We start from the raw sequence: 17,151 nt of genomic DNA on the forward strand, positions 1-17,151 counted from the left end.
TATGTCCTGTTGCCATGGTAACCGTTGTTCATAGAAACCAAAAAATTGTTCTCATTTGATTGCCTTGTGAAACTGTATTATTCTGTGTTAGTTTAACAAAGGATATGACAACATATGTCACACTTTGATCACCGATGATGAAAGATATACAAAAAACTGCTGTTGATCACTGTTTCGTTAGGGGTCACAAAAACATTTTTAGTGCAAAAAATAGTCTGGTGACCCATATTTTTTTTAATTTCTTTTTAAAGCTCATTGTTATGACCATCTTATGTCAAATTTAAAAAAATATTCATTGGACCATTTTTTTGGAAATTTAAGAAAAATAGAAATTTTTAACAAAATCTGTGTTTTTTTTTGTGGAGCAGTGTTGATGAAATTAGAGACGAAATCAATGAAAATGAATAAAACTGCCATTATTTGTGTTTTATTTACATTTTAAATAATAATTTTGTAATAAATGAAGAACAAACCCTTCAAAATACTTTCAAAGGCTTGAAAAAAATCCAGAGTTTCTACATCAGGTATGTATTTATGCATACACGTGATGTACCAACTTTGGTGACCGTTACCATGGAAACGAGTCTGGTGACATACTATTTTTAACTCAAATTTTCATAGAGGCCATTGCATAGTATATGTATGCAAATTTTAAGAAAAATTCAATGATGAAAAAAAATTTGCTATATCTGTAGGGATCCACCTTAAGTAATTTCTTTTTAACTGTACAGTTTGGTCCTCCATATTCACCAGTCTAAAGGGAATGACTTTTTCAAAAGGGTCAACAAGGATCTGTGCAACCATAATTTTCCGATTTTCTTCAACCACTGGTTGTAGCATGGTATATCTGGTATCTATAGCATCAGTATTATAACTCCCACCAAATAATGTCATCTCAGAATTGGCTGGAACGGTTACATTTTCAGTTAAAACCACTCTTGCTATCTTGTCATCCACCTTCCTCTCAGTGTAACACTCTATCCACTTGCTGTTTACTTGTATTCCCTTCTTAAAGTTTATTGTAATGTCAAGGTCATCTACAATATCACATCCAAGAAGAATACTATCACCAATAGGGACAATATACATATCCCAAGAAAATTTATGGTTCCCAAGTTTAACATTCATCATAGCTATTCCATGGGTCTCCATACTTTTCCCTGCCTCAGCTACTACTAAATTTCTAGTCGCTTTCTTTAATATTGGTCTTTTTTCCTCAGGAATCCCAAAATACAGACTGCTATTAAGAACCGTCACTTCCGCTCCTGTATCCAAAACAGCTTTGGTCACCTGCCAATTAATACTTATGGGAACTTTAATTGTTGCTGACTTCACTCTGTCTATCTGGATAACACAACTAGATAGCCGTCTACTGTCCATCTTCTCCGTTTTCATCATAAGAGTCATTACAGCTGTTGAGGTACTTTGTTCTGACGTCAACTCAGACATTACCTCTACAATCTTTGTTTCTCTCACAGGTGACAAAGGACTTAAATCCTTTTCTTGTTCTTTATTTCCCCTCTGCATCTTGGATTCTATGAAAAGTATATCAATATTAAAATCGGCTGACTCAGCATCTTCATTTCTCATCTCTAAGGCTGACACTTGGCCGACAGTCCCAGCCTCTACTTGTTTAAAGAATTCTCTTCAGTGCCATTCTTATACTGTTGTTTACCATTTTTCTTATTTGGGCAGTCCCTGCTGTAATGCCCTGCTTGGTTGCATGAATAGCATTTGGAGTTGGTTTTCTGTTGTTTTTCCCTAACTTCTCTCTTCTCTGTGGTTTGATTAATCAGCTTTTCCTCCACTATTTCTCCAACTGCCTTTGTTATATCTCTGGTCATGGACTCTCTCATGTCCCGTCCAAACTGATTCAGACTCTCCTCAGTTACGAATAGCTGAGGACCTGCTTTTCTGCAGTTGAGGTCTTCATAGTCATATTCTTCTTCTTCTTCCATTGTCTCCACTTGACGGATCTGAGTTTTGCCTTTCATGCCATTCTTACATGTTAGATGCCAAGTCACCAGGTTTATCGTTTCTTTCATGGTTTTTGGTCGCTTGGTCAGCACATCATATGCCAGACTCTGATCAGGTAATCCAGACAACATATATTCAATACTGATATTATTGAACAGCTGTTTGTCCATTCCAGGGTAAGCCATTCTAACCATGCCTTCTATCCTAGCAGCATATTCATGGGTGCTTTCTTTATATTGTTTCTTGATGGTCTGTAATTCACGTCTGTAGGTCTCTGGAAAATTGTTGTTTCCAAAACGTCTTTCCATTTCTGAGTTAAACAGCATAAAGGAGCTAACTCTGTGGCAAAAGTAAGGGCCTCATATTTAAGGACTAGAAGGATTTCTTCTGTTTGCTGTCGTGGACTCCAGTTATATATATTACGTTCTACAATTATCCGGAACTGTACCATAAAAGTTTTCCAGTCTCCTTTACCATTAAAAAATGGAAGTCTTGACTTATAGGAATCTTGACTTGCAAATGATTCTGTTCGATTTCGCATTGGATAGGCTGTCTCACTAAATATTGTGTCAGGGTAGTATGTGGAATTTTGTTGATTCCATCTATATGCTTGTTGTTGACCGTTACCATGGTTACCATAATTTCTATATTGTGACTGCATACTATGTGCTGAAGGTTGGGACTCAGTAGTCATTGTTTGCCTTGTATTAAATTCTTTCTCTCTTTCAAGTTCTTGTATCCTTCGTCTAAGTTCCATCACCTCATTTGGTTGATGATTCACATGATATGTTGATTTGTTCAGATTGCTGTCACTGAGAGAAGATATTCTGGGCCGTGATTGATTTGTTTGATTTGCTGTCATTGGTTGGTTCAAATTAGCATAACCATTTATTGGATTTGAATAAGAACTTACATTTATACTATTAGTACTAACCTTTGTATGTAACCCCCAAGCAGGATATGACTGACTGTTTAACCTAGTACTAGGTGAACTTATAGTATTAAAGTTTGAAATGCTGGAACAAGCCATTGAACTATTAAAATTATTAACACTTGTAATTGAACGGTAAGTATCAGACATAATACCACTAGCCCCTGGTCAACTATTCGAAACAATTTGTGTCTCATTTTCTCTTGTTAAGTCCGACAAAATGGAATTAACACTACATAAGGGAGCTCTTGGGGACCCTCCCCCTCCATTATTTAAAAAACATAGGAGGTGGTAGTTGTCTGTGTCTTGAATTCATATTTAATATACCAGACTGACTTAATACTTAATTTCAGTTACCCTTATGTTATTAAAATATTTTAAGGAAAAATACACCTTGAATTTCAATTACTCTTAGTGCTCAATTATTTTATATGAAAAAATACACCTTGAGTTTCAATAACTCTTGGTGTTCAATGATTTATTTATAGAAAAATACACCTTGAATTTCAATAACTCTTGGTGTTCAATAATTTATTTATGGAAAATACACCTTGAATTTCAATAACTCTTGGTGTTCAATAATTTATTTATGAAAAATGCACCTTGAATTTCAATAACTCTTGGTGTTCAATAATTTATTTTTGGGAAATACACCTTGAATTTCAATAACTCTTGGTGTTCAATAATTCATATATGGAAAAATATACACCTTGAATTTCAATAACTCTTGGTTCTCAATAATTTATATGGAAAAAATACACCTTGAATTTCAATAACGGTTGGTGCTCAATAATTTATATGGAAAAAATACACCTTGAATTTCAATAACTCTTGGTGCTCAATGATTTATATGGAAAAAATCCACCTTGAATTTCAATAGCTCTTGGTGCTTAATAATATCACATGTAAACCACAGTTTGAGTTTCAATATAAGCTGATTTGTATGTGGTTGTTCTTTTTAATTAATGAATTTCTTTTTGGAAAGTTTGCTATAGCTTGCTATTGCTACTTTCCTTAGGCGTCGGCCTCAAACTTCCGGTGACAGACTATCGCAATGTATTCTGCTCCGAGATAGTGTTGTACTAGTGTTTGAATTCTGATTCTTGGAAAATTCTTTTAAAATTATGAGTAACTACTCTTTTGACTGAAAAGATTACAGTTGAATAAAAAAGAAATGAATGTTCACCGACGATTTAGATGATGTTAACTTCATTTGGAAAATGAGTATCACAAACACTACTTCGCGGATCTGCCATGCGCTGAAGAGAAAATCACAAGAAATCTACGCGATATTGCGTTTTCATTCATTCATGAATATTTCATGAATATACATTATTCCGCTCTACTTTTACCTGTTTACTATATGTACGTACGTAAACGTGGTAAAAGCCCGAGTGTATCGAGAACAAGTTGACATTTTGACCAAGCCGTCGGTTAATTGACAAGTGATAATGGTTTGTTTAAACAAAACACAGGTGATAGAATATAAAATACTCGATAATTATATTATATGTATAATGTCTCACGCCAAGGACGAGTAAAGGTAAATACCGGCTTTGATAAAAAAAATATTTAAAAACTGCATTGTTGTTTTTTGGTCTAAACCTCGATCGGAAGGTTTTGATGCAAAAAATCATTTGAAAACTTCATCCGTTATTTAAATACTAATTGTTTCACAATCATATGTGGATACAAGGAACTTTACTAGTTCAGCATGCTCAAGTGGATCAAACTGACAGTAGAAAAACATTGACCCAACGTCAGTTCTTCTTCAGTCTTCTTCCAATAATTTACATCATACCATCTCTGGTGTATTATCGTAAATTCGTATCATATAGCATCAGTATTAAAAGCAACCGAATCAGCATCTACTTCTTAGAATATTATAGCTCAGGGTATCAAGACAAGTGCTGTAGAAATGATTAAGGTTCATGATGTGTACCCTTTGGCTAAAATGGCTGCATTTTCACCTCAAAATTTAGATAGATTACAGACAAAACTGTGCATCTGGAAACGTTTTAAGGCATACCAATAGATTTCAATTGCTTTGTCATCCAAACACAGGCAATGATTACCGTAATATATCAAATGAATGGCTTAAAACAAAAATTCTCAAATGTTATTTACTCATAAGACAATGCTTAATTTCACAACAGCAATTAAAATGTGTTACAGGTTATAAGCACCTCTATGAATCTAGTGTATATAAACTTTTTATTCCTGTGGTCATACTGCTGTTGTTATGCTCCCACCGTGTTGAGTTTTATCCTTGTTCTGCTGTAAGTATGTACGTCCTTCCCTTACTTGTACGTACATGTACCTCCGTACATCCCAAAATTCGTTTCTGTTCTCTTACTTTAGTTTGCCTGAACCAAAATGTATGAAACTTATACGCAATACTAATAACCACAATTCACAAGTCAAGTTTGAATTTTAGTTGCGTCACTCTAGCGTTTTATACTACTTTAAAAATAGAAAAGTTGCTGGAAATTTTAGTTTCTGTTCTTTAACTCTAGTTTGTCTTAACCAAATGTTATGAAACTTATACACAATGCTCATTACCACAAACACTGATCAAGTTTGAATGTTGGTGGTGATAGTTATACTATTTTAGAGTTATGCCCCTTTACATAGTAAAAAATTGCTGAATATTTTCGTTTCAAGTATCTAACTTTAGTTCGCTCAACCAAATGTTATGAAACTTATACACAATACTTTTAACAAATAAAAAAAGATCAAGTTTGAATTTTGGAGGAGTCATTTTTATCTTTTTTTTTCATTATTTTAGATCTAGTTTTAGGTTGCAATAAAAAATATCAAAACTTTTTACGACAAACATGAAAAAAGTTATTTTTGATAATACTGACGAGACAATGGTTTAGTTTAAAACATCAAAGCTGTGATGAAATACATTTTTGAAATAGTACACGTCTATAACCTTTTTGGAATAATACACAGCTACAGTGTCAAACTTTCCAGAGGTGCTATCCAGCACTTTTATTTCCTTTCTTTTTCCTTTTTTAATTTTTTTTTAAAATGTTCTTTTTACCGCTGCCACTAATTGAAGCGCCAACCGTTATTGTAAATGGTTGGCAGATATTATACAAATACCAATTATAATGTAAAAACAAAGCAATAAAACTGTTTTGAAGTCAGCGAAACTGAATAATCAAGAATAAGATTTGTTTGAATTAAATAAAAGCAGCTTTATTAAAAGCTAATATCATAAATAATCGTTATGAATCAATTACAATATATATAAATAGAATTGCAGTGTGTGCTAAAACTGAAAATACCCGAATAGTAAAATCTAGGTCACTTACTAAAAATCAGCTGTTCTGTCTGAGATCTAATTTGAAACTGACTTTACTTTTCTACAAACGTTTAAAAAATACACCTAAAAATAGTACGTGTGTACACAATATGAAAGTAACCAAAAAGTTCGATTTGGGATAGCTCTAATTAACATTATAAAAGGATAAATATGGATTAAATATGATGCATGAATAACTTCTGAATAAGATAATTATGTTGTAACTATAGAAAATCATTCCGCATAACAAGCAAGTGTACAAAAAGTGAAAACATGTATGACCTACTTTCGCGGAAAATATACGCCGGGAAATACGAATGAATGAAGGTAATAAAAGAATACTGCAAATAATCGTGGCACAACACTAACTCACCATTGTCAGTCAAGGGTCTAACTTAAATAAGTTATTAGAGAAAAATAACATACATGTTGTTATTGTGAGCTAAAATATCAATAAACTGTGATAACATATGTATGTTACACGTTTCAAAGGGAAAATATACAACCTTTATTTTGTTAATTTTTCTCAAGTTCTATTGATATTATAATTTTGTTTATGTATACTAATCTTTGCAAAGATATAACAGCTCATAGTTTACCAATCATGCATAGTACACCTATATGTTATTACAGAAAATATATTCCTGCAATAACAAAAGGGTGTTATTACTGCTTCTCTATATCTCATTATAGGCCTTGCTCCTTTGCATAACAATGGTTTTCAATTCATTGTAAGAAATGATGATAAGAGCTTGTAATGAGGTACTGCGCAAGATTCCAAATGTCTCATTTACTCTCATATAGTAAGTATCATGCTTGTAATAACTTAAGCCTTGTTATTACAGCTTAGTTTGCCCTTTAAAAGCCTCGTCTCATTGATTAACCATGGTTGATCAAAATTGTATTATAGGAATTAGAAAATTAGTTATCAAGGAAATATATTAAGCTACTGCGCAAAGTTTTAAAAGAATTCCCAAGTGCCCATTAAAGATAAAATATTCATGATATATTTAACTGATAACAATCATATGTTATTACAGATTCTAACATGATGTCCTTCAAACTCTTTGAGTACACACCGTTGGTAAAATACAAATATATTGCATTGGCTGTTCCGATCGTACTCCCACGTCATATGCTTTTTATGAATGAAGTACCCGACTACGTCATAGAATGATGACGTAAGAATATGAGCATTTTACGGGAAAAAACACGCTTGCCTAAACAAAATAAGGCAAGCGTGTATTTTCCCAAGTATTTTCCTAACTCCACACTATACAACAATAATCAACTAGTGGCAAGATATAACCATTATAGAATAATTTTCTGCAGTCTAGATTTAGAAATTTTTTAATCTTTAATAGTAGATATAGTCTAGATGATATTGTTGAGCAGATCACATCAATTTGGTTTGTCCATGTGAGGGAAGGGTCAATTTAAATGCCTAAAAGACTTTCGCATGTGGAAGATTGTATCTCTTGATTGTTAATAGTTAAACAACTCTCATTGTAATGTGGCAATGCTCTTCAAAAATCATCACAACAAGGAAACGTAAACAAATGATGCTAAATGTTTTTTTTAAACATATAAGACATTATAAGTAAATTTTAATTTAAATTCACCAAAAAATTTAAAAAATACGTTATTGTAAAAACTTTCAGCATGTCACTTATTTAGTTTGGTCCGTTCTTTTACGTCAATTTAAAAGTGCGTTTATTGATGGAAACGGCAAATAATGCCTTCACCTAGAGCGCTTCGATCCAAAAGAATTGCTGTAGTTGTCCTATTAGAATTGAAATAATTCATGGGGGCTTGAATATATCTAGATTTTACCACGGGTTGTCCCTTTATGCCGATAATTTACCCCTGAGCGATGAGGAAAGCATAAAAAGTTAGACACATTCATAAACATTTTTTAAATCAATGCAAGTTGCGCAAATGCAGGAGGAAATTCGTCTAAACAAATCCTACAACGAAATCACTGATGGTTTTAAATCTCAGATGAAGAATAAGACTGATTTTTATGAAGACCAGATGAACAACTCGTTTGAAACAGTTGTTAATGTCTGTGTCCTTTTGGTCTCTTTTGGACAGTTGTCTCATTGACAGTCATACCACATCTTCTTTTTTATATCATCTAAGATTCAAAACAAATTTCAATCGTTCGAGGATTTTTAACAAACAACCAGAATGAATTGAACCGAAATTTATTGAATAGCATCAGGATCAACATAACAAATTCATTTCAAAATATGGAATCCAATCAAAATACTACTAATATTGAAGTACTGAATGCTCTTTCAGAAATAAAGACCTTTGAAAGTAAATTAGCAGAGGAGGGTGTAAAAATTAAGACCCTGGAAAAACAGGTAGAAGACAATAACAGGAAAGGTAATATTCATTATGTGTTTTTATTATATATCCATTTTATGCCCCACCTACGATAGTAGAGGGGCATTATGTTTTCTGGTCTGTGCGTCCGTTCGTACGTCCGTTCGTTCGTCCGTCCGTCCGTCTGTCCCGCTTCAGGTTAAAGTTTTTGGTCAAGGTAGTTTTTGATGAAGTTGAAGTCTAATCGACTTCAAACTTGGTACACATGTTCCCTATGATATGATCTTTCTTATTTTAATGCCAAATTAGAGATTTTACCCCAATTTCACGGTCCACTGAACATAGAAAATGATAGTGCAAGTGGGGCATTCGTGTACTGAGGACACATTCTTGTTTTATTCAGCACAAACCTCTTTTCAACTTTGAGTTGAAGTAAAAGAAACATATCGACGTATTTTTTTTCCTTTTCATCAACATGTGTAGACACAGTTTCGGCATGCATAAAATATGTTAGATCTGCATATTGAAATATAATACTTGCAATGAGGGACAACTGTCATGAGAAACGAAAGAAAGTTAAAAATGACTGATAACGTTATGCTATTATGTTGAATTTGCCATTTGCTTATGACGATAACAAAGGAGTAGGTCCAGTAAGAGCTTAGACCCCTTTTTGACCTCAAAATATAGCAGTTTTATAAAATTGTTAAAATGTCAACTTTTATTTATTCATTGGAAAGTAGAATGCTTCTGCTACATAAATATGGGCTGCTTTTAACAATACAATACAATATATCGGGTACTAGCATCATTAAGTCATGCTAAATTACTGAAATCTTCACAATTTTAGCATTTTAGTCAAATTTTTGACTGTTTCCGTCTTAAATGAAAGTGATCGCAGTTGTTTTCATTCATTATATTGAAATGTAAGTTGTATGTGATGATAATAAAAAAACATATATAAAGGTTGAGGATGAACACGGATGCGGACACTTTCATTTTTGACAAAACAACATCTGAAAAGTGACATTGTTTTGCATATTTGATAGATTTTTCATATTTAAGTTTGAATCAGAGCGTTTTTAATGGCTATACATCAGTTAAAATCTTTCACAAAAACTAATTGAATCAACTGAAATAGACACATAATAAGTGTTTTAAAAGTATCCAAAATCTTTCTTCAGATCAACTTGAAATTTGAGGCCGAAATCGACCCTTACCGGACCTACTCCTTTGTCTAAATTCCAACGATCTTCCTGACTTTCACAGAAAAGTGAAATAAAGAATAAAGTTGATCAAATCTTAAGAAATTTGTTCAAGACTTAAATTTTTTTTAAAGTTTTTCAGTGAAAAATTTGATTATAAAATTCATACTGTAAAGCAATGTTTGAAATTGATTTTTTTTTTGTTGCATTTGGTTTTGGGATGGGTATAAGAAATGATTGAAACTGACTGACCTTTAAAACATGCATGTATTTTCACGTCAACTGATGTATGATGAAGGATATTACCCAAGTTGGTGTCATCAAAACATTTTTTGGCATAAGAATGTTTAAGAAAGGATATTTTCCCGGCCTTTGTCGTCTTTTCGAATGCGAACTGGTTTAAAAAGTAAGTGCATAAATGCGAACTGGTTTTAAAGTATGTGCATAAATCAAGACCCATTAAATTGTGACCTTTGGATGTTGTCTGCTCTTTGGTCGGATTGTTGTCTCTCTGAAATATTACCCATTTCCATTCTCAATTTTATCCTATTAAAATGACAATGCCACATAAATCAAGTACAGTCCCATTTATGTATTAAAAGTCACAAACATCAATTCCAAATTTCGTAATTTGACCTTGAACTTGATCATGAAATGTTTAGTGTTCAAAACTATTACAATTCGAAATGCAACAAAGATTCAACATAAAAGTGTCTATGTTGGACAGACAGACACACAGACAACATATATTTATTGAAATGAGAGAAAAAAAACATATACCATGCATGTTACAATATTATTTTTATTTAAGAACAGTTAGGTCATATCCATATATAATATTCAGTAAAATCTGGTTTTATTTGAAGTTAACTTTATGACAAGTGACAACTCCATCCATTGTATGAAGGTGATATATGGCTGAAAACACATATTATATTCACAATTACTCTTAATATCATCACAACAATGTTAAATTTGCAAATGTTTAATTTTGTTTATCTTCTCTCAGGATTCGAACTATGCTATTCGGATATGGAGACAACATATCATGTACTCTTTCCAAAGCTCTAGAACACTCGTCTTTCACGAGTGAACTAATAATTAAGACTTTGGTGGCCTAGTGTTACCTTTTCTTGTCATTACGATCTAGAGTTGTAACACAGGACATGATATGTTAGGCATGAAAATTGAAATATTTGCAGATTTATTTATAAATATCTAGTAAAAGGATCGTAAGATACAGTCACAGAATAATTATTTTGATAAGTACGTCTAAGCAAATAACTCCTCTCCCACGATTGTGAAGGTGGAACACGGCTGAAAACAAATTTTTACAATTACCATGATTACTATATAAATATCAGTAATGTCAAATCTGTACATTTGTGGGCTAGCAGGAAATTGTTGTTCTTCCCTCGCCGTGATTCGAACTCATGGATGACCACATTGTTCAATTATCTATCTACTTACATACATACATGTTTATTATTAATACTTTTTAAATGTAACAAAGCAGTCCTTTTATGGATGTATTAGATGTTTGTTTTAATGATAGTGTCTCATAAGTCGTTTTCGGCTGGCATCCTTTTATTTAAATGTTAGGTTCTTATGACTATATGTGTATATGTATATATATATTTGGTGTCACGATATCACAGTAGCATGGGTTCGAATCCCGGCGAGGGAAGAACCAAAAATTTGCGAAAGCAAATTTACAGATCTAACATTGTTGGGTTAATGTTTAGACGAGTTATATATACATATATATATATATATATATATATATAAACGAGTCTAAATTGAAAATTACTTTAATAGTTCATAAAAGGTCATTTACCAAAATAAAGGCAGATTCTATATTTTTTTTGTTCAATTTTAGACCAAATCAATACCAATGAAAATGTAAGGTAAAAGTCCGAATCAGCCAGCCCTTTCCCGCCATGTTGTAAAAATTAAATATCTCGAAATGGAGCTTGATAACCTATTTTTAATCAAATTGGGTTTATTTTGTTTCTTAACTTATGCTCTTCCGACATAAACATGGTAAAGTATCAATTTTAAATTCTACTTGTAAATATTTTGCGTGGTTTTTTTTTAAACAAAAAGGAGATTAAACCGGCCTCCGATGACAGCTTTTATGTGAAATGTGTAGACATGTCATCATTATGGATAAGCTAAATGGGTAAAAAACTAAGGTTTTTTTTCAAAATACTTTTTATAAGCTTGTCTGACTATGTTCCATTAACTAGAGACTGTGAACAATGTTTCATTATTTAGAGACTGTAAACAATATTTCATTCTAGAGACTGCAGACAATGTCCCATTATCTAGAGACTGTTGACAACGTTCCATTATCTAGAGACATAATACAACTAAAGACTGAGCAACATGAATCCGCAAAAAACTGAGAAACAATCTCCATTCAAAGCAACTCGTTATTGTGTCCGTAAAATTTCGATTTAGCCTTAAAATTAAAACGTTATCATTGGAAACTCTCCTCCGAATTCAAGACTATGCTTTTGTAACAACAATCAGTTTTCAATTCCCCGTCAACGTTTCTTTACCGAATGTATATTCAACGGTTCTCAACTGATGTCGATTGAACATCAGTCGGTTAGTAAAGAACAAATGTAAATCTTGAGTTGAAAAGTTACTGCAGTTTATTAAATTATCTTATTGCGATCTCAAGCATGTTTATACATGTTATATCAGACGATGAGCTTTTAGACGTGTATTTAATGATACAGAGAAATTTAATACAATATTTAAAAATGTGGCGTATTCGTCAATCAAATAAAAAAAGACATAATAGCTGTTAATCATGCCGATATCTCTTTGTATTATTTGTTGATTAAAAAAAGGCACTAGAATAAGAACAAGTATATAGATAACAAACAGTAAACCTCATTGCATTTAAACAACTTGTCTATAATCATGAATGACGGTTTAATCATATCTATATATCACCAAAAAGACAGAAAAAATCAAAAAAATCATGATATATACACGATCGTGTCAATAAAGGCTCGCAGTTAATGAATGTTACAAGGAACAATGTCCTGAGTTCTATTTTTCTCGGACACAGTACAAAAAATTAAGAGAGGCAAAAGGTTTGCCACGTTATCATGTATACATACAAGCGTCTAGGAATTACATGTTTGATATCCAAATGTAAAAGAAAGTTTTACGATTGCATATTTATCGAAAAAATAAACTGTATTTTTCTAATAAAAACTCATCAAAGATATCTAATATAGACATCCGTAATATCTATACATTATTAAGTCTACAATAGATATGTTTATTACTTTCAGTGGCAGTCACAGCTTGTGTATCGTCAGATCAAAAATTCTCCGATGGAGTAGTCAGATTCTCTACCGTTAACTTTCAAGAAGGAATTGATAACATTGATACGTTCAAATCCAGTGGAAAATTTGTTTGTAAGATTCCTGGTTTGTTTTACATTTCAGCTCATATATTTACAACTACACCAACCCATGCGTTTTACGTAATGAAGAACGGTATAGTCATTGCTAGTTCTGCATCTGATTCAGACAGTTCTTACTCAACAAATCCAATATCTGCTGTAGTAGAACTTCAACTGAAAGATACGCTATACATTTCAACTAGTACGCATTCAATTCGAGGAACGTTCTCCTGTTTGACAATAATGAAAGTTAAATAAACTGTGATGTTGAAAATCAATTCACGGGAATGAGGATTTTGTTTTCTTTGAAACAAATGCATGGTTTATATTAAAAAAAATAATTGCTTAGTTTGATTTGTAGAATAATGTTTTAGTTTGATGAAACACGTGCAAAAAACAGGACTAAAAGTATACGTCTGCTATGATAGAACAAGTGCCATTTTAATCGTAAATGTATTATATTACATGCTGATATCATGTTGAAATAAAATTCTTTATGTAGATCTTTTTATAAAAGATGGTAAAAGGCCAAGTTTGTATATTTTTAGTGTTCACATTCGTTTCTGAGGGCTTTACTGTATATGCATAATCAATGATTTTATACATCTCATAAATGTGTTTTTACCTCAATTCAGATATAAAATTCGAGATATTTATTTACGTTAAAATTAAGGGGGCTCGCAGGTCTAAATCAATTTTTTTTTTTATCTAATATAAGATTTTGTTATATTTTTCTATAGATGAACTTTATCTTATACTTAATTGAAAAATGAAATAAAAAAATGGGGTCACCGTTCATTTACGCTCACAATCTGCCTTCGAAAGAAGCATACATTTTTGGTAATGTCCTTTTTTCTGTTGAACTAATAGGAGAAATAGCGAAATAAAAAAAGAACTAAATTACAGAAATGGCTTAAGTTACAATTATTTAGTTTATGTACAGCTTATTCGAAAACAACAATAAAAAAATATAGGTCACCGATGAGTTAAAAAAGATATTTCAATTTTAATGCCGAAAAATGGCATTTTTTCACCAAATGGAGATAATTTAGAGCTTTTTCAGTTATATCTACATTTAAAAAGTCACCTGAACCCAATTCGAACTAATTTTTTGAATGAATTTTGTATTATATGATAAAGTAACTACTAAAGGTAATTAATAAAATTTATAATGAAAAATAAATGTTTATTTTTTTTCTGAAAATCTTATAACCGCGAGCCTCCTTCATATTAATTTCCACAAAACACATGAAACAGTCAACTGTGGTTGGTGTGGATCCTTTTTTTTACATAATCATATAATTTCACCGATTCAAGTTTCACAGAAATATAAAATATTTTTCTTTTTAAAGTATATATGCTATCGACGACAGTTTTATTTTAATAAAAAAAAAAAGAAAAATGAGCAATTGTTTTCTCCAAAAAAGTAAAACAAATACACCTTTTTATGTTTAGGTGCATTTCAGTTGGGTATTTCTTTGAAAACGTATGAGACAAACAATTTTGAAACATCTTCAGGTTCTAATATTTCTATATATTTTAGTTACAGAACTATATAATCAAACATTAAATCACTCGGGTATTATCTTTGGTAATTAATAATCAACCTTTAAAACTTTTACTGTGCCCTTCTACGATATATTTAATTAGAATTTTTTTCAAGTGTTTTTGAATTTTCGTAACGGATCAAAGGATGATCTAAATCTAATAGACGCATCTGTCTTCAAAAAAAAAATGTCATATAGTGATCGTAGTGATGTTATGTGGATGGATTTATCGGTTTTCAAGAGCTGAGTCGTCCCTACAATGATTTCAACTCTTTCAATTGAAAAATAAGTTGGCATAATGGGAAGATAATTTTGACGAAGTCGAATTCCGACTTTTCATAAGTGGTGTTTCCGTTTACTTCATCTTCAATTGTCTTCTCGATGATTAAAGACAAAAAAAGAAACAGTCAAAGACACGTTCACGAAATGAATCTGGTTGCTCTTCCAGGATAGGGATTACTATCCTGTTTCTGTTTAACATTTTCTTTCCGTCTTTTCATTTTCTTCAATGGTGAAAGCAATAAAATGTATCGCTTTAAATAATTGTGTTTTCTAGATTGCAGCTCAGGGTAAAATACAGTTATGTCTTCTATCTTAATTGTTTTTAATGCTATATCCCCTAAAAATCCATAATAACTTGGAAAGTGTTAATAACATAAGTTCAGATACATATACACAAACCAGAAGTTAGGAAAACAATATCGTGCAAAGAAATTATCCGTGCCAAAAACGCATTTCAATGCTCGACAGAGCCTATTGACGTGAAGAAGAGAACCGCATTAAACGGATACCTGACAGAAGCGTACTGGAGAGAACAAATGAACAAGAAAAACGGAAAGTTAAGGGCGGCAATAATAATACATGTTAATCACTAAGATGTGACCTTAACATAATTAAAAAGTTTACTTTAACTGGTTTTAGTTTATTCTTCAAAATGCCACCAAACGGACTGGATAAGAGCTGCTTGATAGTGAAGATGTGCTCTACCCAAAGATTCATCATGAATAATAAACATTCCTGACACTCAAGAAATCTGACATTCCAATAGTTGGCATTTCTGACGCGAAAAGTTCAATAGGACTTTATCCGTTTAATTTTTGAATTCGTCTACCGGAATTATAACGGATGTATAACGGACAAATAACGGATACAAAACGGAAATTGAACGGACGAGTACCGTACAAACGGATTTATTTGATAGTAATAAACAGATATCAAATGTTGCGCACAGCAACCATTGTATAAAATTTCCCTCAGCAGGCAGGCACATACATTGTGTGGTGGGATCAAACATGTGTGTGAGCGCTAAATCTTTTCCCAAAGATGGGATAGTGATATGAATGCTCCTATTTGTCATGACTAAAGTTCTCCTTTCATATCCATCACGACCCTATTCCGACAATCAAAAGAAAACGAATGTATCATGCTGAATTCATGACCATACATGTTCACTCGTTTTCTTGCTTGAGTTTACATTGTTCAGTCTTGTTGAGAGCTCTTTAGTCTTTAGTCTTAACACTAGGTACAATCCTCTATTAAAACACATTTTTGTTTTTTCAACTTAGAAAGTCTGTTCCGTGATTATTTGTAGAATGATGTTTTGTATTTCAAAGTTTGTTCTTTAAGTACTGATGTTATCGTTTTTTCTTATAATCATGATTTGTGATTGACCCTTTTTCAAACACGCCAGTAATTCTTTAATCCGTAGATTTCTGTTTTAAATGCTGCAAGTTTGAGTTCTCACAACAATTGTGTTCTTCCGCGACTTCTGACGTTAAAAACATTTTTGACACATGATCATGATGATATGGAACAGTGATTTCACTTTTGCCAGTTGACGTTGTATTTATGTTTTCCAATTAGATTTATATCCCAAAGTCTGTGTTTTTTGTCATCCCTTCTAATCTGAAACTGTGAAACATGCTGATTTTATTTTACCAAATTGCTCGCTTCAGCATCAGGATGTATGTTCAATGTTGATCAATACAACCATGAGACTACAAATGATAGTTATTTCCCTAAATATAACGTAAATAAGTGATATATAGACTGTAAATGGTAGAGTTCGAATGGTTTTAAGTTTTAGGTCACGTTGTGAATAAAAAGGAAATCGTGGTCAAGTTGAAAGATGAAAGTCAAAGGTCAACTTTTTTTGAAATTTGCTCCTTATCCTTTATTCATAAAATGTTGTGAGAGTTATTGACCACACAGTTTCAAACGATCGGTTTTGAAATGTTGCAACAAACTGTTTCTAAATGTTTTCGTGATTTTTATAGTTTAATTTTCTCTACAAAATTTGATATAAGCTATTAAGCAGTGTAACAACCTAATCTTACAAGATAGGGATATATAATCTTTTGATTTTAGATTCATGATCTTTGACCTCGAATTTTATATCAGGGTCACAGGAATATTCGACG

At 32.1% G+C, this 17,151-nt stretch overlaps 1 protein-coding gene across 1 annotated transcript in view; it reads left to right on the forward strand.

The window, feature by feature from the left end:
• The window catches only part of LOC139492459 (uncharacterized), a 30,140-nt gene extending 16,426 nt beyond the window's left edge, over nt 1–13,714 (forward strand). The window contains exons 4-5 of the mRNA XM_071280643.1: nt 8,526–8,612; nt 13,072–13,714. Coding sequence (XP_071136744.1) covers nt 8,526–8,612; nt 13,072–13,442 — 458 coding nt within the window. The 3' untranslated portion in view covers nt 13,443–13,714. The remainder of the gene's footprint in view (nt 1–8,525; nt 8,613–13,071) is intronic.
• Nucleotides 13,715–17,151: the final 3,437 nt, after the last annotated feature.

The sequence above is a fragment of the Mytilus edulis genome, chromosome 10 (assembly GCF_963676685.1).
Source record: "Mytilus edulis chromosome 10, xbMytEdul2.2, whole genome shotgun sequence".
Taxonomy (NCBI): Eukaryota; Metazoa; Mollusca; class Bivalvia; order Mytilida; family Mytilidae; genus Mytilus; species Mytilus edulis.